Genomic DNA, 25,244 nt, shown 5'->3' with positions numbered 1-25,244 from the left:
TCCCCCTACCTCCCCCCCCAACCCCCCCCCCCCCCCCCTAAAAAAAAAAAAAAAAAAAAAAAAAAAACACACAAAAAAAGAAAACAATGTGAATTTTCGAACTGGCATTTTCTCTGCTGTCCCCCCCCCCCCCCCTTAATTCTTCAGTGAAAATCTTCATGTCACGTGATGGGTCACATGAAGGAATCACATGACTTATAATGAAGAAGAAAAAAAAGCAAAGGGGATAAAATGGCAAATAAAAAAAACACCTTTACTTAATTAATGAATTCTATTTTGTACAAGAAATGCATAAAACAGTTTTTTTTTGTGGCGTATGGTTTCCTAACCAGTGTGCTTCCGGCTGTTGTGCAACTACAGTTTTGCAACAGCTGGAGGCACACTGGTTGGGAAACATTAGTATATTCAGATGGTGTGGTGTTTGAGCAAAAAAAAAAAAACCTGCACAGTTTTATAGTAAATTGCTGCAGTTCTGTGGCTAGCACAGCTGTTGCGACATTGTCATCCGTGCAGCAACAACCTCATCACAACCGCACCTTGTGAATATACCCTTAGCAATGCTAAGCTGGCATAGATGTTTTCATATTTTAGGGGGCAGCCAGACATCTTTCAGCTGTCCTAGTAGGGAAACAGGTGGCATTGGTCCTTTACCAGTGGCAAACCAATGCCAGTTGGCAGCCTAAAGCCATCTCCCAGTATCCATATCTGTGAGTACAGCAGTAAGAGTGGGATGGGGTGAAAGCTTCAGTCTATGAATGAACAGCCGGGATGCCTGGTAATAATAGTCTGCAGGACCCTGCAAGTCTCCACCTCTTCTTACTTTAACCTATAACTGCCAAGCTCCATTAAATCTAACAACTCACTGTGGACTGACTGGCTTCATGAGCACATTACTATGTGATCTGAGGGAACGCAGCCTTCCTCCCCACCACAAGCCCCTGTGTAACACCAAGCGCTGGCACTGGCCAGGGGAGCAGAGACCTCATCATCCCAGCTCTGGGAACTTCTCTCCCAAACTCCTTGTGCTTCCAAGACTTCAACCTCCTGGAGGAAATATCCCATCGGAATGATGGCACAACGTTACTGCACCCTGGGATGCTTTCTAGGTAGGCTGCCAGCAATGATGGGCGATATTGTAGCACTACAGTACCCAGGCGTAGGTCGCCATGTTTGTTGGGAATGCATAGGTTGTCTGATGCTATACTGGAATATGAAATTGTTGTCTAAGTTGTTGCTTCTGTCTTTATGTTCTGACTATAAGTTTGTATCGGTGTTTAATGGTAGTAGGTTACGATAAAGTCGGGATGGACGGTTGTCGCTCACATGTATCTAAGTAATTTAAAGCGTACTTGTCGCTTTAAAAAACTTTTCACATATCCAAGTGACAAGACAAAAGTTTAGATCGGTCAGGGTCTGAGTGTTCAGACCACGATCAATCACTTAAAGCACGCACTGACTGACAATCCCATAGTATATTGTAAGTTTGTCTTGCTTAGCCTGCTCCTCTCCACTGGATCACACTAGCGATCTGTCGGGGACTGAGCACTTAGACCCTGACTGATCAAAACTTTTGACATGTTCCTACTACATACGAAAAGTTTTTTTGTTTTTTTAAGTGACAGTGTCCATTTAAGTTACTAGTACATAGAATTGTCAGCTGATTTCATAGCAGATTGTCATGTCTGGTATGACCAGCTGTATATTTCAAAGTTTTTATTAAAAAAAAAAAAAAAGAAAAGAAAAAAAATAACTTTATTACTGTATAGTTAACGTGTACAAATGCAGACGGAGCAGATCTGAAGTAGTTGGTTTTGTCCACAGTATTATCCAAAAGGAGAACATTAAATCATGAAAAATGACAAAGTTAGCTCTGCTATTCCTACATGTGTATGAGACAAAAAATTCCAAGCATATTCTATCTGGAAACTATTTGTTGCAACAAAATGGGACAAAAATTTGCATCTACCGACTTTGGTAAGTTTCCGGCACTATTGGCAACTTGCTCAAAAGTTATCCAAAGTATCCGGAACAAGGGAACGTGGCTAAGAGGTGTCGTAAAAGGCACCAAATTTATTAACAGTGTTCAAGATTCTATGGCACATAATATTGCTGTGCACCAATAATGATAATACTCCGTCTGTATTTGTAGTTTGCTGCCATTCCAGCCATGCTATTGCTCTCTGTTATCATCTCTTTCTAACCTATGTCGGGTATATATAGATGTAGCAATGATAATAATAATCGGACTGCATTGATAATAAACCTGGTTATGTTGCATTACATTGCCGTTAGGTGATGTTGGTGCAAAACCATAGTGGTGTTGCCGCAATCTTAAAACACACTTGCAAAAACTGCAAGCTGACTGCCATGTGTGAATGAGCACTTAGTTGGAACGAGTATATGTTGGAATCAATGGTGATATATAATAAATAAACATATATATATATATATATATATATATATATATATATATATATATTATATACACACACACACACACATACACACATATATATATATATATATTAAATAATAATAAAATAAATAACATATATATAATACACACACACACACATATATATATATATATATATATATATATATATAAAAATAAAATAAAAAAACATATATATATATATATATATAATATATATATATATATATATATACACAAATACACATATATATATATATATATATATATATATATATATATACAGTAATATATGTCAGATCCTAGTCCAATGTATGACCATAGGTAATGTGTGTGTTTACTACCTTCAAAATGATGGGAACTGGCCAAATCCAGGGCAACCGTTGCACGCTTTAGAGGTGCCCAATGGACTACCCTTTAGCTGACAGAATATTATTATTGTCGGTGCGAGTCAATGTTGGGTATTAGATACTGGACCATATACAATTCTGCTTTATCCTATGACACCTGTCCATCTGCTATTGACTGCTTAGATCAGGATTATCCCAACCAGGGTGCCTCCAGCTGTTGCAAAATTACAACTGCGAGCATGGCCAGATAGCCTCTGCCTGAGAGTTGTGCAACGGCTGGAGGCACATTGGTTGGGAAACACTGAATTAGATGGACATTCCCGAACCTGTGACTAACTATTCGCTAAACTACAAAATCCAGCATGCCCTAAAAGCGACAGCTAGGGAGTCACAGATTGGCGAACACTCCTCTAGAGCTGTGGTTTCCAAACTGTGGACATCCAGCTGTTGCAAAACTAAAAGTCCCAGCATGCCCGGACAGCAGTTGGCTGTCCGGGCATGCTGGGAGTTGTAGTTTTGCAACAGTTGGGGGTCCACAGTTTGGAGACCACGGCTCTAGACCAATGCTAGGAACTTGGTCTTATGAACTGATCTAGTTCTGATGTCTTCTGCTCTCAGATTTCCAATTTTGCTAAAATATTTGACCAGGGTCTTGAACCTGAAACTACTGCTCCTGAAACTACTACTCCTAGTATGCCCGGACAAATGTCAAAGTATTCTGAGAGTTGTAGTTTCACCACAGCTGGAGAGCCGCAGTTTGAGGAGCCTTGGGATAGACAATGTGCTGTAGTACAAATTATGTGCCATGTTTATGAAATGTACACACACATTGCTTTTTTATCTCTATTAGGGTTCATTCACACCACATTTTCGCAATACAGTTCCCGTATCAGGTTTTTGATGAAAAACGGATTCCTCAAAACCTGACTAAACTGTATGAAAATGTGTGTACAAATTTCAACCCGTATACGGTTTAAAAAATTATGTCCAGTTTTGTAAGAAAAAAAATGTATAAGTTTTTAACTTTTCATTCCATTTTGAATAAAATTTCACTTGTTTGATTGAAATTCCAAGAAAAAAAACTGTGCAAAGTCAAAAACTGTATGGTGAAAACCTGATGGAACTGTATGCACATACGGTTCTGTACGGTTCCCATTGAATCCCATGTTTAAAAAAAAAGACGTATACGGTTTAATACAGTTTTTCCTCTGGACCACAAAACGTGGTAGACTACAGTTTTGGGTATGGGAAAAAAACTGACAAAACCGTACAAGACGCAAAACGGACACAACCTGATGCATCTTTTGGCATACGGTTTTCAATGGAGAGCATAAATTGTCACTTCATGCCTAAAAATGGAGAAAGTTTTCAACACCAGATCTGGCCGGGTAATAATACCTCCATTGGGGAAAAGATATAGGTCACTGATCTCCAACCTGTGGATCTCCAACTATTACAGAACTACAACTTCCAGCATGCCGGGAATCAGAGTCCGACCACAGCTAGAGAGCCCCAGGTTGAAGATTATTGGTGTAGATCATTCTACTGCGTTTTTAAGCCCATAAACAATTTGGCTATGTTCACATGTACTTTTTGGAACTTGTTTTGAAGTATAAATCATCCATTTTACACCTAAAAAAAAAAGTCAATTTTACGTCCTGGGTGATTGTGCTGAATTTAATGGAGAAAATGCCTCATGCTTCACAAGTAGTTTTATTTTACAGCCTTATTATACCAGCCATAAAAATAGGCGCATGATACTTGTTTTGGAACATTTTATTATGTTTGGAACATTCTCAGGTTTTGTGACACGTTTTTGCTCAGACACTGGTCGCTCTATTCTCCAAGGGATGCCAAGCAGGAACAAATAAGCACAGTGCTGAGTGCTTATGCCTCTTCGTTTTAGTGATCAGTCAGGGTCTTAGCACTTTGACCACCGCCCATCAAAACTTATGCTATGTTATGTTTGTTACAATGATAGCTATCCTTTAAAAGTTTTTTACAATAACAGTAAATGATAGTATATCGCAAGGCTAAGCCATCACTTCCTAATCATTGAGGGATCCAACTACAGTACTAGGAGTAATACCTTCACTAATCCTTAAAATTAAGGGGTCGCATTTCTACGCCATTACTTCCTAATTATTGGAGGATCCAACTGTTAGGAGTGGGACTTTTACCGATCCTTAAAGTGTACCTTTCGTTAAAAAAAATGAATTATATAATGTAGATAATACCATTATATGTATATTGGTTAAAAAATGTGTATATTTTTGTCCCTGTAGCTAATGCCCGTGTGGTGGCCCAGTACAGGAGTTGCACCTCTGTACCCTAGCTACCCTGTCAGGCAGACTCCATCCTGTGACCCCCGGTCCCCCCTGCACCTGTGTCTAGTATAATAAATCCTATGTGCGTATGTAATGTAATCGTTATTTTCTAACGATAATTTTTTTCCCCTTAGTCCTAACAGTGGCACAGATAATGTATTCCGACTATCCGCCCCCCCCCCCCCCCCCCCCCCACACACACGCGGACTGCTTAGGACTGGTGGAAATGTTATTGACAACCTCATAAATGAATGAATTAGACCCTCCCACCCCCTTACATATAGGGGGAAAGAGCCCAACCCCTTGTGTAATTGCAATTAAAAAGAAAAAGAAAATAAAGGGAAGGATGGTTGTGCCACTGTTAGGACTAAGGGAAAACAAATTATCTTTAGAAATTAATGATTCCCTTATGTCCTAACCAGTGGCACAGATGGGGATTTAGCATGCAGATACCCCCATGGGAGGGCACTCATGCCCGGCGGAGGATAAAACCTACCGCCCAAATGAGGAATAGCTAGCTATTCTAGAATCCACTCTATAGTGTGAAATGAAAGTGGAGTGAGAACTCCAGGAAGCTAACATACAGATGAGTTCCAGAGGAATCAAGCTTCTTTCTGCAAAAGAGGTAGCTACTGCTCTAGTAGAGTGAGCTTCAACAAATTCAGGGGGCTCCAGACCCAGAGAAACATGAGACTCCTGAATAGCTTCCTTGATCCTGTGACTAATAGTTGGTTTGGAAGCCTTGTGTCCCTTCCGGGGACTAGAAAAAAGGATAAGAAGATTTTCATCCTTACGGAATTCCTTGGATCGATCCAGGTAGATCCTGAGACATCTCGACAGGTCGAGGGTACAAAGGCTTCTCACATCTTCCGAGGAGGGGAGAGGAGCTACACAGAAAGAGAAATAACCTGGTTGATGTTAGTAAATGTTGGCACTTTGGGGATAAAATCAGGCAAAATCTTAAAGGGGTTCTCCGGTGCTTAAACATCTTATCCCCTATCCGATGGGGACCCCCGGGATCATGCACGCGGCACCCCGTTTGTAATCAGTCCCCGGAGCGTGCGTGCGGCCTACAGGGCGGGCGGCGTGTGACGTCAGGCCTGCGCCGGCGTGCGGCGGGACTCCCGCGATCAGGCATCTTATCCCCTATCCTTTGGATAGGGGATAAGATGTTTAAGCACAGGAGAACCCCTTTAAGAAGAATCCTGTCCGGGAGGAACTGACTATAAGGCTCAAAGGCAGAAAAGGCTCGGAGTTCACTGACTCGTTTTGCAGAAGTGATAGCCAACAGAAAGGTAACCTTGAGTGTAAGGAATCTTAAATCCACCTCCTCTAAAGGCTCGAAGGGGGAGATTATAACCTCATGAGCATGACAGATAAATCCCAAGCAGGGATAGGTCGAATGATTGTAGGTTTAATTCTAGAGTCTCCCTTCAGGAACCTTCTGATTAGGGGGTCTTGAGAAAGAGATTTATTAAAGGAGTAGTCCAGTGGTGACTCAGTGGTGAGCAACTTATCCCCTATCCTACGGATAGGGGATAAGTTGCAGATCGCGGGGGGTCCGACCGCTGGGGCCCCTTGCGATCTACTGTACGGAGCCCTGACAGCCCGGGGGAAGAGGGCGTGTCGACCTCCACACGAGGCGGCGGCCGACACGCCCCCTCAATACAACTCTATGGCAGAGCTGAAGCGCTGCCTTCGGCAATCTCCGGCTCTGCCATTGAGATGTATTGAGGGGGCGTGTCGGCCGCCGCTTTGTGCGGGGGTCGACACCCGCTATCTGGGCGAAGAGCCGGGCCCCGTACAGAGAGATCGCAGGGAGCCCCAGCGGTCGGACCCCCCGTGATCTCAAACTTATCCCCTATCCTTAGGATAGGGGATAAGTTTTTCACCACTGGACTACCCCTTTAAGGAAAGCCAAGATAGCAGATACTTGCACTCTTACGGTGGAAGGAGATTATTCCTTGTCCAATCCATCTTGCAGGAATTGCAGAACAGCAGGAGTGGTAGGATTCTTTGGAGACACCAAAATGAGAAAATGTTCCATATTCTTCCATAGGATCTAGTTGTAGCTTCAGATCTGGAGTGTGACAAAGTTCTCAAGACCGACCCTGAGAGCCCTTCTACAATTGGAAGGGACCAATCAACCTCCAGGCTGTCAGGTTGAACATCTGGATGTTGAAGCAGCTGTGAGTGTCCCCCGACACTATTGCTTTCTCTGGGGGAAGCCTCCAAAACTGACCGTGACTCATCTGAATGAGTTGGGTGAACCAAGCTCTTTTGGGCCAATATGGAATGATGGCTATCGCAGAGACTTGGTCCTGCCTGATTTTCATCAATACCCTCGGAATCAAGGAAATAGGAGGGAAGATGTAGGCAGTACCTAAACCTCCAAAGGATTGACAGAGCATCTACCGCCAAGGGATTATCCTCCCTGTAAAGGGAACAGAATTTTGCTGTTCTGAGCAGCCTTAAATAGAGCTCAGATGACTAGAAAATCAAAACCCCGCCCATCTGTGGGCAGAACTAATAACAATTTTAAAACCCAAGTAAAACAGTAATAATAATGCAGAGCAGTGAAAATAAAGGCAAGGGTTAAAACCTGATGCCAAAACCAGAAAGAAAAGATACTTTAGGGCATAAAGAAGCAGGGGAAAAAGACGCTGTCTCCTCCGACACACCCCCTTTCCAGAGCGCAGCAAAGCGGTCACAGAGAGGATGCCGGCAGCCTGAACGGAAGTGCCGGAGCACGGAGTTAATGAAAGGGAGCAGAGGCTGCAGAAAGGTGGAAAGAATCCCTTATGAAAGGGAAATAAAGATTGAGGGGCTACAATGAGCCCCAAACAGAGGAAGTCAATAGAACATAAAAAATGAAAGTATGTAAAATAAAAATTAAAAGAGAGGGGGTTCAGAGAAACAACAGGACCCCATCCACCAGCCTAAACCTGTCTGAAGGACAGAAAAAAACACAAGGGGGTTGGGCTCTTCCCCCCCCCCCCATATGTAAGGGGGTGGGAGGGTCTAATTCATTCATTTATGAGGTTGTCAATAAAATTTCGACCGGTCCTAACCAGGTCATGGGAGAAGAATGCCCCATCTGTGCCACTGGTTAGGACGTAAGGGAATGCATTGTACATAAAATGTTATATACCTTTAAGACCTGTTGTCATGTGATTGTAACCAGGGACGGTACCAGTGACCATGTGACCTACAGGGTGACCTATGGGACCCCACCAGAGTTTCCCCCATATAAGCCCTGGGTGGAGCCTCTTCAGGCTCTTGGAGTCATTGCTGAGATTCAGTGCAGTCCAGTACTGTCAGAGTGTGTCTGGTGTCCCAAAGAGGCCTAAAGGCTACCACGCAGCCACAGATTCTCAAGTCTATTTCCCCACAGGTCAAGTCAAAGCCTGGTAAGCTACAGAAAGAGGTGAAGTCAGTCATAGTTTGTCATAGTCAAGATAGTCCAAGTCAATCTGTCTCAAGTCAGCGTGGCTCTGCAACAAATTGTCCCAGACCAACATAAGTTCCAGCAAGCCCTGTGGTCTCTGAAGTCACTGGTCACCTCTGTGTGCCTGGCTGAGCTGTATAGACTGACTCAGTAAAGCTGCCGATGTTGCATCGGAGTCATTATTTGCCCCGTGCCTAGCCCAGGATCCAGCGGTATACCTTCAGGTGGTGGCAGGGCTCTGTGAGAGGAGGACAAGCAGGGCTCTGTGTACTGAGGACAAGCGGGGCTCTGTACAGTGAGGACAAGCAGGGCTCTGTACACTGAGGACAAGCAGGGCTCTGTGCACTGAGGACAAGCAGGGCTCTGTGCACTGAGGACAATCAGGGCTTTGTACACTGAGGACAAGCTGGGCTCTGTACACTGAGGACAAGCAGGGCTCTGTGCACTGAGGACAAGCAGGGCTCTGTACACTGAGGACAAGCAGGGCTCTGTGTTCTGAGGGCAAGCAGGGCTCTGTGTACAGAGGACAAGCAGGGCTCTGTGCACAGAGGACAAGCAGGGCTCTGTGCAAGGAGGACAAGCAGGGCTCTGTGTACTAAGGACAAGCAGGGCTTTGTACAGTGAGGACAAGCAGGGCTCTGTACAGTGAGGGCAAGCAGGACTCTGTGCACGGAGGACAAGCGGGGCTCTGTGCATGGAGGACAAGCAGGGCTCTGAGCACGGAGGACAAGCGGGGCTCTGAGCACGGAGGACAAGCAGGGCTCTGTGCACTGAGGCTCTGTGACACGCTCACGGCTCATACAGCAGGATGATTGGAAAGCCCCGAGCCTGCGCAGAGCCCTGCTTGTCCTGCCATCACTTCCTGTTTTTGGTCTCCTTACAAAAACACAAAGGCAATAGCTGCAGAGACAGCATTTTTTCACCCCAAAATATTCACATTTTTTAACAAATATATATTACAAATATACATCAAATGGTATTATCTGCATTATATAAAAAAAAAAATTGTTAACGATAGGTACACTTTAAAATAACGGGGTCACAGTGCTATGCCATCACTTCCTAATCATTAGGGATTTAACAGCTAAAAGTGGGACCTTCAACGATCCTTAAAATAAAGGTGTCACAGTGCTAGTTCACTTTAATGGGATTTTGAAGCTCAGTGCACAGCAGGAGGTTGGGAGCATCACTGTGTTGTAGAATTGTCAAATAACCCTCAGCTTCTCATTATTTGGGATCAGTGGGAAGCCCAAATGTCGAGCCTCCAAGGATCAGAAAATTTTGCAAATTTCTAGTGAGAAGATGTAAATAACACTTTAACACTTTCTACTAAAAATAATGTAATGGAGACCCTTCCATCAGAGGATTTTTGTTGGGAATCACAAGATGCTTCTTGTGATAAAAGTCTTAAAATTCACCCCCAGAAGTTCCTGGAAGTCACTTTTGGCATATTTTATCCAAAAACTTGCATGGATACCATAAGGGGAAGAACCTATACGTTTTTAAGAATCGGGGGTTCTTCACTCAAGACCTCCAGTCTCTTCATGGTTTCCAGATGTATTAATAAATGTGCTGTCCATTATTGCACATATCGTGCTGTGAGGCGGATGTAGGAACTATACGGGGAGTCCAAAGACTTAAAAGTTCTTACTAAGCAATGGGCATTGGATCAAAGATGTTTACAATCTGCTGACAATAAAGTGGAAATACATTTGGGGACCTGCTGCACAAATAGAGAAAAACGCCACCTAATGCGGTACCAAATATAAAGCATCATAATCAACATTATAGTTCATTACCTAAACTATAATCAATCTTAAAGGGGAGTTCTACTTGTATACTAGATCATCAAGAGGTGAGAACTTGAGAAACTCAAGCTATAGATGACAAAAGTGAAAATGTTCTTTGAATGACATGGATAGTAGCTGCTTCTGAGATGACACATGGGAGCAGGACCTGTCCACTCAGCCAATCACTGGCCACAGTGGTGTGCTCTTTTGGCCAGGTCCTGCTCGGATGTTTTGTCTCGGAAGCAGCTGAAAACAGGGAGCAGCAGGGGAGCAGAAGTTGATGGACTGGGACCTGTAAGTATTGCTTTGTTTTTAATTTTAGCAGTCTCACAACAAGATATGAAAGAATTTTAAATCTTGGAATACCCCTTTAAGAACTTATTGCTGAAATCATGTGTCATAGCAATCCTTCACTTATAACAAAAGCCTCACTAAACCTTCAGGCTTTAGGGTGCGCTCATAAATTCAGCATAATTGCAATTATTGTATACAAGGGCCCAAAAAGTTTTTAAAAGTTTTTTTATGTATGTATCCCATATTTATGATTTGTTCCTGGGTTTGTATTTAAAAATTGCAATAAAAAATTTGAACATGGGAACACACCTTCAGAGTTGAAAGTAAGGTCTTGTTCAGAGTTTTTTTTTTCCATGCAGACTCCACTGCAGAATCCGTGTGAAAACTGTTGGGATTCTGCTTCCCGTTGTTTGGATTTGAAATCAGTAAGCATCATTGCCTTGAATTTAAGTCACTGATTTTACAATTTATGTAAAAGATCTACAATGGATCTACCCTAAAAAAGGATTTACAGTGTTTTCAGTATGTCTTCAACATTTTGTTTTGTTGCGGCTGTGTGCTAAAATAAAAAATAAAAAACTAGATTTCTCCTATCATTCTACACTCAATAGCCCTTAAATGGGCACTGTCAGATACAAAAAAAAAAAAACTCTTTATATATTGTACATCTTGGCAAAACAGTCGTTTTTCTAATATACTTCTGTTACGCCGAGCGCTCCGGGTCCCCGCTCCTCCCCGGAGCGCTCGCTACACTCTCTCCGCTGCAGCGCTCCGGTCAGATCCACTGACCCGGGGCGCTGCGATTCTGCTTCCAGCCGGGATGCGATTCGCGATGCGGGTAGCGCCCGCTCGCGATGCGCACCCCGGCTCCCGTACCTGACTCGCTCTCCCTCGGTCCTGTCCCGGCGCGCGCGGCCCCGCTCCCTAGGGCGCGCGCGCGCCGGGTCTTTGCGATTTAAAGGGCCACTGCGCCGCTGATTGGCGCAGTGATTCCAATTAGTGTCTTCACCTGTGCACTTCCCTATATCACCTCACTTCCCCTGCACTTCCCTGCCGGATCTTGTTGCCATTGTGCCAGTGAAAGCGTTCCTTGTATGTTCCTAGCCTGTGTTCCAGACCTCCTGCCGTTGCCCCTGACTACGATCCTTGCTGCCTGCCCCGACCTTCTGCTTCGTCCGACCTTGCTTCTGTCTACTCCCTTGTACCGCGCCTATCTTCAGCAGCCAGAGAGGTTGAGCCGTTGCTAGTGGATACGACCTGGTCACTACCGCCGCAGCAAGACCATCCCGCTTTGCGGCGGGCTCTGGTGAAAACCAGTAGTGACTTAGAACCGATCCACTAGCACGGTCCACGCCAATCCCTCTCTGGCACAGAGGATCCACTACCCGCCAGCCGGCATCGTGACAGTAGATCCGGCCATGGATCCCGCTGAAGTTCCTCTGCCAGTTGTCGCTGACCTCACCACGGTGGTCGCCCAGCAGTCACAACAGATAGCGCAACAAGGCCAACAGCTGTCTCAACTGACCGTTATGCTACAACAGTTACTACCACAGCTTCAGCAGTCATCTCCTCCGCCAGCTCCTGCACCTCCTCCGCAGCGAGTGGCCGCTCCTGGGCTACGCCTATCCTTGCCGGATAAATTTGATGGGGACTCTAAGTTTTGCCGTGGCTTTCTTTCCCAATGTTCCCTGCATCTGGAGATGATGTCGGACCTGTTTCCCACTGAAAGGTCTAAGGTGGCTTTCGTAGTCAGCCTTCTGTCCGGAAAAGCCCTGTCATGGGCCACACCGCTCTGGGACCGCAATGACCCCGTCACTGCCTCTGTACACTCCTTCTTCTCGGAAATCCGAAGTGTCTTTGAGGAACCTGCCCGAGCCTCTTCTGCTGAGACTGCCCTGTTGAACCTGGTCCAGGGTAATTCTTCCGTTGGCGAGTATGCCGTACAATTCCGTACTCTTGCTTCAGAATTGTCCTGGAATAATGAGGCCCTCTGCGCGACCTATCCAGCAACATTAAAGATGTTCTGGCCGCACGAGAAATTCCTGCTAATCTACATGAACTTATTCACCTAGCCACTCGCATTGACATGCGTTTTTCCGAAAGGCGTCAGGAGCTCCGCCAAGATATGGACTCTGTTCGCACGAGGCGTTTCTTCTCCTCGGCTCCTCTCTCCTCTGGTCCCCTGCAATCTGTTCCTGTGCCTCCCGCCGTGGAGGCTATGCAGGTCGACCGGTCTCGCCTGACACCTCAAGAGAGGACACGACGCCGCATGGAGAACCTCTGCCTGTACTGTGCTAGTACCGAACACTTCCTGAGGGATTGTCCTATCCGTCCTCCCCGCCTGGAAAGACGTACGCTGACTCCGCACAAAGGTGAGACAGTCCTTGATGTCTACTCTGCTTCTCCACGTCTTACTGTGCCTGTGCGGATGTCTGCCTCTGCCTTCTCCTTCTCTACCGTGGCCTTCTTGGACTCTGGATCTGCAGGAAATTTTATTTTGGCCTCTCTCGTCAACAGGTTCAACATCCCAGTGACCAGTCTCGCCAGACCCCTTTACATCAATTGTGTAAACAATGAAAGATTGGACTGTACCATACGCTTCCGCACGGAGCCCCTTCTAATGAGCATCGGATCTCATCACGAGAGAATTGAACTTTTGGTCCTCCCCAATTGCACCTCGGAAATTCTCCTTGGACTTCCCTGGCTTCAACTTCATTCCCCAACCCTGGATTGGTCCACTGGGGAGATCAAGAGTTGGGGGCCGTCTTGTTCCAAGGACTGTCTAAGACCGGTTCCCAGTAACCCTTGCCGTGACTCTGTGGTTCCCTCAGTAACCGGTCTCCCTAAGGCCTATATGGACTTCGCGGATGTTTTCTGCAAAAAACAAGCTGAGACTCTACCTCCTCACAGGCCTTATGATTGCCCTATCGACCTCCTCCCGGGTGTCACGATGCCGGCTGGCAGGTAGTGGACCCTCTGTGCCAGAGAGGGATTGGCGTGGACCGTGCTAGTGGACCGGTTCTAAGCCACTACTGGTTTTCACCAGAGCCCGCCGCAAAGCGGGATGGTCTTGCTGCGGCGGTAGTGACCAGGTCGTATCCACTAGCAACGGCTCACCTCTCTGGCTGCTGAAGATAGGCGCGGTACAAGGGAGTAGGCAGAAGCAAGGTCGGACGTAGCAGAAGGTCGGGGCAGGCAGCAAGGATCGTAGTCAGGGGCAACGGCAGAAGGTCTGGAAACACAGGCAAGGAACACACAAGGAACGCTTTCACTGGCACTAAGGCAACAAGATCCGGCAAGGGAGTGCAAGGGAAGTGAGGTAATATAGGGAAGTGCACAGGTGAAAACCCTAATTGGAACCACTGCGCCAATCAGCGGCGCAGTGGCCCTTTAAATCGCAGAGACCCGGCGCGCGCGCGCCCTAGGGAGCGGGGCCGCGCGCGCCGGGACAGAACAGACGGGGAGCGAGTCAGGTAGGGGAGCCGGGGTGCGCATCGCGAGCGGGCGCTACCCGCATCGCGAATCGCATCCCGGCTGGCAGCAGGATCGCAGCGCCCCGGGTCAGAGGACGTGACCGGAGCGCTGCAGCGGAGGGAGTGAAGCGAGCGCTCCGGGGAGGAGCGGGGACCCGGAGCGCTCGGCGTAACAGTACCCCCCCCCTTGGGTCTCCCCCTCTTCTTGGAGCCTGAGAACCTGAGGAGCAGACTTTTGTCAAGGATGTTGTCCTCAGGTTCCCAGGATCTCTCTTCAGGACCACAACCCTCCCAGTCTACTAAAAAAAAATTTTTCCCTCTGACCTTTTTAGCAGCCAAAATTTCCTTGACCGAGAAGACGTCCGAGGAGCCGGAAACAGGAGTGGGAGGAACAGATTTGGGAGAAAAACGGTTGAGGATGAGTGGTTTGAGAAGAGAGACGTGAAAGGCATTAGGGATACGAAGAGAAGGAGGAAGAAGAAGTTTATAAGAGACAGGATTAATTTGACACAAAATTTTGAAAGGACCAAGATAGCGTGGTCCCAACTTGTAGCTAGGGACACGGAAGCGGACATATTTAGCGGAGAGCCATACCTTGTCTCCAGGGGAAAAAACGGGGGGAGCTCTTCTTTTCTTATCCGCGAACCTCTTCATGCATGAAGAAGCCTGTAAGAGAGAATTTTGGGTCTCTCTCCATATAATGGAAAGGTCACGAGAAATTTCATCCACAGCGGGCAGACCAGAGGGCAAGGGGGTAGGGAGGGGGGGAAGAGGGTGACGGCCGTACACCACGAAAAATGGGGATTTGGAGGAAGATTCAGAGACCCTGAAGTTATACGAAAATTCGGCCCATGGAAGGAGATCTGCCCAGTCATCCTGGCTGGAGGAAACATAATGTCGCAAATAATCACCCAGGATCTGGTTAATTCTTTCTACTTGTCCATTGGACTGGGGATGATATGCAGAGGAAAAATTTAATTTAATCTTGAGTTGTTTACAGAGAGCCCTCCAGAATTTAGACACGAATTGGACCCCTCTATCCGAGACAATCTGCGTAGGCAACCCGTGAAGACGAAAAATGTGTACAAAAAATTGTTTAGCCAACTGAGGCGCAGAAGGAAGACCAGGAAGAGGGATGAAATGTGCCATTTTGGAGAATCGATCAACGACCACCCAAATAACGGTGTTGCCACGGGAAGGGGGTAAATCAGTAATAAAATCCATACCAATCAGAGACCAAGGCTGTTCGGGGACAGGCAGAGGATGAAGAAAACCAGCGGGCTTCTGGCGAGGAGTCTTATCCCGGGCACAGATAGTGCAGGCTCGCACAAAGTCCCCAACATCCGTCTCCAGAGTCGGCCACCAATAGAAGCGGGAGATGAGTTGCACAGATTTCTTGATGCCCGCATGACCTGCGAGATGGGAGGAGTGACCCCATTTGAGGATTCCGAGGCGTTGGCGTGGAGAAACAAAGGTCTTTCCTGGAGGAGTCTGCCTGATTGAGGCAGGAGAAGTGGAGATCAGGCAGTCAGGTGGAATGATGTGTTGCGGAGGGAGATCAACTTCTGAGGCATCCGAGGAACGAGAGAGAGCATCGGCCCTAATGTTCTTATCGGCAGGACGAAAGTGAATCTCAAAATTAAATCGGGCAAAGAACAGAGACCACCGGGCCTGGCGAGGATTCAGCCGTTGGGCCGACTGGAGGTAGGAGAGGTTCTTGTGGTCGGTGTAGATAATAACAGGAAATCTTGATCCCTCCAGCAGATGCCTCCATTCCTCAAGTGCTAATTTAATGGCTAGAAGCTCTCGATCCCCGATGGAGTAGTTCCTCTCCGCTGGAGAGAAGGTCCTAGAGAAAAAACCACAAGTGACAGCATGCCCGGAAGGATTTTTTTGTAGAAGAACAGCTCCAGCTCCTACTGAGGAGGCATCAACCTCCAATAGGAAGGGTTTGGAAGGGTCAGGTCTGGAGAGCACGGGAGCCGAAGAAAAGGCAGACTTGAGTTGTTTAAAGGAGTCTTCTGCTTGAGGAGGCCAGGACTTGGGATCAGCATTTTTCTTGGTTAAAGCCACGATAGGAGCCACAATGGTAGAAAAATGTGGAATAAATTGCCTGTAATAATTGGCGAACCCCAAAAAGCGTTGGATAGCACGGAGTCCGGAGGGGCGTGGCCAATTTAAGACGGCAGAGAGTTTGTCTGGATCCATCTGTAGTCCCTGGCCAGAGACCAAATATCCTAGAAAAGGAAGAGATTGGCATTCAAACAGACATTTCTCAATTTTGGCATAGAGTTGGTTGTCACGAAGTCTCTGAAGAACCATACGGACATGCTGGCGGTGTTCTTCTAGATTGGCAGAAAAAATTAGGATATCGTCCAGATATACCACAACACAGGAGTATAACAGATCACGAAAAATTTCATTGACAAAGTCTTGGAAGACGGCAGGGGCATTGCACAGTCCAAAGGGCATGACCAGATACTCAAAGTGTCCATCTCTGGTGTTAAATGCCGTTTTCCACTCGTCCCCCTCTCTGATGCGGATGAGGTTATAGGCGCCTCTTAAGTCCAATTTAGTGAAGATGTGGGCACCTTGGAGGCGATCAAAGAGTTCAGAGATGAGGGGTAAGGGGTAGCGGTTCTTAACCGTGATTTTATTAAGACCGCGGTAGTCAATGCAAGGACGTAGGGAGCCATCTTTTTTGGACACAAAGAAAAATCCGGCTCCGGCAGGAGAGGAGGATTTACGGATAAAGCCCTTTTTTAGATTCTCCTGGACGTATTCGGACATGGCAAGAGTCTCTGGGGCAGAGAGAGGATAAATTCTGCCCCGGGGTGGAGTAGTACCCGGGAGGAGGTCGATAGGGCAATCATAAGGCCTGTGAGGAGGTAGAGTCTCAGCTTGTTTTTTGCAGAAAACATCCGCGAAGTCCATATAGGCCTTAGGGAGACCGGTTACTGGAGGAACCACAGAGTTACGGCAAGGGTTACTGGGAACCGGTTTTAGACAGTTCTTGGAACAAGAGGACCCCCAACTCTTGATCTCCCCAGTGGACCAATCCAGGGTTGGGGAATGAAGTTGAAGCCAGGGAAGTCCAAGGAGAATCTCCGAGGTGCAATTGGGGAGGACCAAAAGTTCAATCCTCTCATGATGAGATCCGATGCTCATAAGAAGGGGCTCCGTGCGGAAACGTATGGTACAGTCCAATCTTTCATTATTTACACAATTGATGTAGAGGGGTCTGGCGAGACTGGTCACTGGGATGTTGAACCTGTTGACGAGAGAGGCCAAAATAAAATTTCCTGCAGATCCAGAGTCCAAGAAGGCCACTGTAGAGAAGGAGAAGGCAGAGGCAGACATCCGCACAGGCACAGTAAGACGTGGAGAAGCAGAGTAGACATCAAGGACTGTCTCACCTTTGTGCGGAGTCAGCGTACGTCTTTCCAGGCGGGGAGGACGGATAGGACAATCCCTCAGGAAGTGTTCGGTACTAGCACAGTACAGGCAGAGGTTCTCCATACGGCGTCGTGTCCTCTCTTGAGGTGTCAGGCGAGACCGGTCGACCTGCATAGCCTCCACGGCGGGAGGCACAGGAACAGATTGCAGGGGACCAGAGGAGAGAGGAGCCGAGGAGACGAAACGCCTCGTGCGAACAGAGTCCATATCTTGGCGGAGTTCCTGACGCCTTTCAGAAAAACGCATGTCAATGCGAGTGGCTAGGTGAATAAGTTCATGTAGATTAGCAGGAATTTCTCGTGCGGCCAGAACATCTTTAATGTTGCTGGATAGGCCTTTTTTGAAGGTCGCGCAGAGGGCCTCATTATTCCAGGACAATTCTGAAGCAAGTGTACGGAATTGTACGGCATACTCGCCAACGGAAGAATTACCCTGGACCAGGTTCAACAGGGCAGTCTCAGCAGAAGAGGCTCGGGCAGGTTCCTCAAAGACACTTCGGATTTCCGAGAAGAAGGAGTGTACAGAGGCAGTGACGGGGTCATTGCGGTCCCAGAGCGGTGTGGCCCATGACAGGGCTTTTCCGGACAGAAGACTGACTACGAAAGCCACCTTAGACCTTTCAGTGGGAAACAGGTCCGACATCATCTCCAGATGCAGGGAACATTGGGAAAGAAAGCCACGGCAAAACTTAGAGTCCCCATCAAATTTATCCGGCAAGGATAAGCGTATCCCAGGAGCGGCCACTCGCTGCGGAGGAGGTGCAGGAGCTGGCGGAGGAGATGACTGCTGAAGCTGTGGTAGCAACTGTTGTAGCATAACGGTCAGTTGAGACAGCTGTTGGCCTTGTTGCGCTATCTGTTGTGACTGCTGGGCGACCACCGTGGTGAGGTCAGCGACAACTGGCAGAGGAACTTCAGCGGGATCCATGGCCGGATCTACTGTCACGATGCCGGCTGGCAGGTAGTGGACCCTCTGTGCCAGAGAGGGATTGGCGTGGACCGTGCTAGTGGACCGGTTCTAAGCCACTACTGGTTTTCACCAGAGCCCGCCGCAAAGCGGGATGGTCTTGCTGCGGCGGTAGTGACCAGGTCGTATCCACTAGCAACGGCTCACCTCTCTGGCTGCTGAAGATAGGCGCGGTACAAGGGAGTAGGCAGAAGCAAGGTCGGACGTAGCAGAAGGTCGGGGCAGGCAGCAAGGATCGTAGTCAGGGGCAACGGCAGAAGGTCTGGAAACACAGGCAAGGAACACACAAGGAACGCTTTCACTGGCACTAAGGCAACAAGATCCGGCAAGGGAGTGCAAGGGAAGTGAGGTAATATAGGGAAGTGCACAGGTGAAAACCCTAATTGGAACCACTGCGCCAATCAGCGGCGCAGTGGCCCTTTAAATCGCAGAGACCCGGCGCGCGCGCGCCCTAGGGAGCGGGGCCGCGCGCGCCGGGACAGAACAGACGGGGAGCGAGTCAGGTAGGGGAGCCGGGGTGCGCATCGCGAGCGGGCGCTACCCGCATCGCGAATCGCATCCCGGCTGGCAGCAGGATCGCAGCGCCCCGGGTCAGAGGACGTGACCGGAGCGCTGCAGCGGAGGGAGTGAAGCGAGCGCTCCGGGGAGGAGCGGGGACCCGGAGCGCTCGGCGTAACACCGGGTACTACTCCACCCCGGGGCAGAATTTATCCTCTCTCTGCCCCAGAGACTCTTGCCATGTCTGAGTATGTCCAGGAAAATTTAAAAAAGGGCTTTATCCGTAAATCCTCCTCTCCTGCCGGAGCTGGATTTTTCTTTGTGTCCAAAAAAGATGGCTCCCTACGTCCTTGCATTGACTACCGCGGTCTTAATAAAATCACGGTTAAGAACCGCTACCCCCTACCCCTCATCTCTGAACTCTTTGATCGCCTCCAAGGTGCCCACATCTTTACTAAATTGGACTTAAGAGGCGCCTATAACCTCATCCGCATCAGAGAGGGGGATGAGTGGAAAACGGCGTTTAACACCAGAGATGGACACTTTGAGTATCTGGTCATGCCCTTTGGCCTGTGCAACGCCCCTGCTGTCTTCCAAGACTTTGTCAATGAAATTTTTCGTGATCTGCTATACTCCTGTGTTGTTGTATATCTGGACGATATCCTGATTTTCTCTGCCAATCTAGAGGAACACCGCCAGCATGTCCGTATGGTTCTTCAGAGACTTCGTGACAATCAACTCTATGCCAAAATTGAGAAATGTCTGTTTGAATGCCAATCTCTTCCTTTTCTAGGATATTTGGTCTCTGGCCAGGGACTACAAATGGATCCAGACAAACTCTCTGCCGTCTTAGATTGGCCACGCCCCTCCGGACTCCGTGCTATCCAACGCTTTTTGGGGTTCGCCAATTATTACAGGCAATTTATTCCACATTTTTCTACCGTTGTGGCTCCTATCGTGGCTTTAACCAAAAAAAATGCCGATCCCAAGTCGTGGCCTCCTCAAGCGGAAGACGCCTTTAAACGACTCAAGTCTGCCTTTTCTTCGGCTCCCGTGCTCTCCAGACCTGACCCTTCCAAACCCTTCCTATTGGAGGTTGATGCCTCCTCAGTGGGAGCTGGAGCTGTTCTTTTACAAAAAAATTCTTCCGGGCATGCTGTCACTTGTGGTTTTTTTTCTAGGACCTTCTCTCCGGCGGAGAGGAACTACTCCATCGGGGATCGAGAGCTTCTAGCCATTAAATTAGCACTTGAGGAATGGAGGCATCTGCTGGAGGGATCAAGATTTCCAGTTATTATTTACACCGACCACAAGAACCTCTCCTACCTCCAGTCTGCCCAACGGCTGAATCCTCGCCAGGCCCGGTGGTCTCTGTTCTTTGCCCGATTTAATTTTGAGATTCACTTTCGTCCTGCCGATAAGAACATTAGGGCCGATGCTCTCTCTCGTTCCTCGGATGCCTCAGAAGTTGAACTCTCTCCGCAACACATCATTCCACCTGACTGCCTGATCTCCACTTCTCCAGCCTCCATCAGGCAAACTCCTCCAGGAAAGACCTTTGTTTCTCCACGCCAACGCCTCGGAATCCTCAAATGGGGTCACTCCTCCCATCTCGCTGGTCATGTGGGCATCAAGAAATCTGTGCAACTCATCTCCCGCTTCTATTGGTGGCCGACTCTGGAGACGGATGTTGTGGACTTTGTGCGAGCCTGCACTATCTGTGCCCGGGATAAGACTCCTCGCCAGAAGCCCGCTGGTTTTCTTCATCCCCTGCCTGTCCCCGAACAGCCTTGGTCTCTGATTGGTATGGATTTTATTACTGATTTACCCCCTTCCCGTGGCAACACTGTTATTTGGGTGGTCGTTGATCGATTCTCCAAAATGGCACATTTCATCCCTCTTCCTGGTCTTCCTTCAGCGCCTCAGTTGGCTAAACAATTTTTTGTACACATTTTTCGTCTTCACGGATTGCCTACGCAGATCGTCTCGGATAGAGGCGTCCAATTCGTGTCTAAATTCTGGAGGGCTCTCTGTAAACAACTCAAGATTAAATTAAATTTTTCTTCTGCATATCATCCCCAGTCCAATGGACAAGTAGAAAGAATTAACCAAGTCTTGGGTGATTATTTGCGACATTTTGTTTCCTCCCGCCAGGATGACTGGGCAGATCTCCTTCCATGGGCCGAATTCTCGTATAACTTCAGAGTCTCTGAATCTTCCTCCAAATCCCCATTTTTCGTGGTGTACGGCCGTCACCCTCTTCCCCCCCTCCCTACCCCCTTGCCCTCTGGTCTGCCCGCTGTGGATGAAATTTCTCGTGACCTTTCCATTATATGGAGAGAGACCCAAAATTCTCTCCTACAGGCTTCATCACGCATGAAGAGGTTCGCGGATAAGAAAAGAAGAGCTCCTCCCGTTTTTTCCCCTGGAGACAAGGTATGGCTCTCCGCTAAATATGTCCGCTTCCGTGTCCCTAGCTACAAGTTGGGACCACGCTATCTTGGTCCTTTCAAAATTTTGTGTCAAATTAATCCTGTCTCTTACAAACTTCTTCTTCCTCCTTCTCTTCGTATCCCTAATGCCTTTCACGTCTCTCTTCTTAAACCACTCATCCTCAACCGTTTTTCTCCCAAATCTGTTCCTCCCACTCCTGTTTCCGGCTCCTCGGACATCTTCTCTGTCAAAGAGATCTTAGCCTCTAAAAAGGTCAGAGGGAAAACTTTTTTTCTAGTGGACTGGGAGGGTTGTGGTCCTGAAGAGAGATCCTGGGAACCTGAGGACAACATCCTAGATAAAAGTCTGCTCCTCAGGTTCTCAGGCCCTAAAAAGAGGGGGAGACCCAAGGGGGGGGGTACTGTTACGCCGAGCGCTCCGGGTCCCCGCTCCTCCCCGGAGCGCTCGCTACACTCTCTCCGCTGCAGCGCTCCGGTCAGATCCACTGACCCGGGGCGCTGCGATTCTGCTTCCAGCCGGGATGCGATTCGCGATGCGGGTAGCGCCCGCTCACGATGCGCACCCCGGCTCCCGTACCTGACTCGCTCTCCCTCGGTCCTGTCCCGGCGCGCGCGGCCCCGCTCCCTAGGGCGCACGCGCGCCGGGTCTTTGCGATTTAAAGGGCCACTGCGCCGCTGATTGGCGCAGTGATTCCAATTAGTGTCTTCACCTGTGCACTTCCCTATATCACCTCACTTCCCCTGCACTTCCCTGCCGGATCTTGTTGCCATTGTGCCAGTGAAAGCGTTCCTTGTATGTTCCTAGCCTGTGTTCCAGACCTCCTGCCGTTGCCCCTGACTACGATCCTTGCTGCCTGCCCCGACCTTCTGCTTCGTCCGACCTTGCTTCTGTCTACTCCCTTGTACCGCGCCTATCTTCAGCAGCCAGAGAGGTTGAGCCGTTGCTAGTGGATACGACCTGGTCACTACCGCCGCAGCAAGACCATCCCGCTTTGCGGCGGGCTCTGGTGAAAACCAGTAGTGACTTAGAACCGATCCACTAGCACGGTCCACGCCAATCCCTCTCTGGCACAGAGGATCCACTACCCGCCAGCCGGCATCGTGACAACTTCTTTAAAAAAAAAAAAATCACATTTTTTTTTTAAAGAAAACTGCCTTTTAAAATCCAACCACTAGGGTTCCCCACACCTCCTGGGACACTGATCAGTCCCAGAGCAGCATGAGGGTGTCCAAGGGTCATGGACATGAGATGGCTGATTGACAAGGCTGCAGGAGAAACACAGCCTGCAGAAACACTGCTGTAACACAGTTTTACCAAACATGTGCCTCCAGCTGTTGAAAAACTACAACTCCAAGCATGCCTGGACAGCCAAAGGATGTCTGGGCATGCTGAGAGTTGTAGTTTTGCAAAAGCTCTAAGCTCACAGCTGAAAGCAACACTGCTGCAAAAAAGAGTTATCCAAACACTGCACCTCCAACTATTCCAAGTCCCAGCATTACAGGGCTGCCTAAGGAACATAGACACATATGAAATACATAGGGAGATATAAGTTATACACTTACCATATTGCCTTTGGTAGAGTACAAGCAATCTCCAATATTCATTGTGTGTGTGCATAGCATAAATCCAGAGAGGAAAGGGTTACAGAGCAGGGCTGGCTGCCTGGCTGGCTCCCAAGAGCAGTGAGTCAGCAGAGTGAGGGAGGGGGAGGAGTCATTACAGTGCAGACAAGAGAGGGACACGCCCCCTCCCTTTGACAAGATGGAAAAGACATTGGGGGAGATTTATCAAAACCTGTCGAGAGGAAAATTAGACCAGTTGCCAGATTGCTTCTTTCATTTTACAGAGGCCCTTTTAAAAATGAAATAAGCAATCTGATTGGTTGCTATGGGCAACTGATCAACTTTGCCTCTGGACAGGTTTTGATAAATCTCCCCCATAGAGCAGCTGTAATATGCTATTTTTTTGTGAAATATCGATGATAGAGACATAAAAATTATAATATTTTTTGAGGGATCTAACAAGTAAATGTCACGATGCCGGCTGGCAGGAGGTGGATCCTCTGTGCCAGAGAGGGATTGGCGTGGACCGTGCTAGTGGACCGGTTCTAAGTCACTACTGGTATTCACCAGAGCCCGCCGCAAAGCGGGATGGTCTTGCTGCGGCGGTAGTGACCAGGTTGTATCCACTAGCAACGGCTCAACCTCTCTGACTGCTGAAGATAGGCGGGGTACAAGGGAGTAGACAGAAGCAAGGTCGGACGTAGCAGAAGGTCGGGGCAGGCAGCAAGGATCGTAGTCAGGGGCAACGGCAGGAGGTCTGGAACACAGGCTAGGAACACACAAGGGAACGCTTTCACTGGCACAATGGCAACAAGATCCGGCGAGGGAGTGCAGGGGAAGTGAGGTATACATAGGGAGTGCACAGGTGAACACACTAATTAGAACCACTGCGCCAATCAGCGGCGCAGTGGCCCTTTAAATCGCAGAGACCCGGCGCGCGCGCGCCCTAGGGAGCGGGGTCGCGTGCGCCGGGACAGGACCGACGGAGAGCGAGTCAGGTACGGGAGCCGGGGTGCGCATCGCGAGCGGGCGCCACCCGCATCGCGAACCGCATCCCGGCTGGAGGCGGAATCGCAGCGCACCCGGTCAGTGGATCTGACCGGGGCGCTGCGGGAGCGAGAGTGTAGCGAGCGCTCCGGGGAGGAGCGGGGACCCGGAGCGCTCGGCGTAACAGTACCCCCCCCCTTGGGTCTCCCCCTCTTCTTCATGCGTGATGAAGCCTGTAAGAGAGAATCTTGGGTCTCTTTCCATATGGTGGAAAGATCACGAGATATTTCATCCACAGCGGGTACACCAGAGGGCAAGGGAGTAGGGAGGGGGGGAAGAGGGTGACGGCCGTACACCACGAAAAATGGGGATTTGGAAGAAGATTCAGAAACTCTGAAGTTATACGAGAATTCGGCCCATGGTAGAAGATCTGCCCAGTCATCCTGGCGGGAGGAAACAAAATGCCGTAAATAATCACCCAGGACCTGGTTAATTCTTTCTACTTGCCCATTGGATTGAGGATGATAAGCAGAAGAAAAGTTTAATTTAATCTTGAGTTGTTTACAGAGAGCCCTCCAGAATTTAGACACGAATTGGACGCCTCTATCCGAGACGATCTGCGTGGGCAACCCGTGAAGACGAAAAATGTGTACAAAAAATTGTTTTGCCAACTGAGGCGCAGAAGGAAGACCAGGAAGAGGGATGAAATGTGCCATCTTGGAGAATCGATCAACGACCACCCAAACAACAGTGTTGCCACGGGATGAGGGTAAGTCTGTAATAAAGTCCATACCAATCAGAGACCAAGGCTGTTCGGGAACAGGCAGAGGATGAAGAAGACCAGCGGGCTTCTGGCGAGGAGTCTTATCCCGGGCACAGACAGTGCAGGCTCGCACAAAATCCACAACATCCGTCTCCAGAGTCGGCCACCAATAGAAACGAGAGATGAGTTGCACGGATTTCTTGATGCCCGCATGACCTGCGAGATGGGAGGAGTGACCCCATTTGAGGATTCCGAGGCGTTGGCGTGGAGAGACGAAGGTCTTCCCTGGAGGAGTTTGCCTGATGGAGGCTGGAGAAGTGGAGATCAGGCAGTCAGGAGGAATGATGTGTTGCGGAGAGAGCTCTACTTCCGAGGCATCCGAGGAACGAGAGAGAGCATCGGCCCTAATGTTCTTATCGGCAGGCCGAAAGTGAATTTCAAA

The 25,244-nt window shown here is 48.5% G+C and overlaps 1 protein-coding gene across 1 annotated transcript in view; it reads left to right on the top strand.

Moving 5' to 3' along the window:
• The first annotated feature begins 881 nt into the window (after positions 1-881).
• Positions 882-25,244, top strand: part of APCDD1L (APC down-regulated 1 like) — a 113,039-nt gene continuing 88,676 nt past the window's right edge. Inside the window, exon 1 of the mRNA XM_056547993.1 lies at positions 882-1,106. Within this exon, the coding sequence (XP_056403968.1) occupies positions 1,067-1,106 (40 nt within the window). The 5' untranslated portion in view covers positions 882-1,066. The remainder of the gene's footprint in view (positions 1,107-25,244) is intronic.

Source organism: Hyla sarda, chromosome 12 (assembly GCF_029499605.1).
Source record: "Hyla sarda isolate aHylSar1 chromosome 12, aHylSar1.hap1, whole genome shotgun sequence".
NCBI classification, from domain to species: Eukaryota; Metazoa; Chordata; class Amphibia; order Anura; family Hylidae; genus Hyla; species Hyla sarda.
Note: the sequence above shows the minus strand (reverse complement) of the source record. Positions and strands in the feature narration are given on the sequence as shown.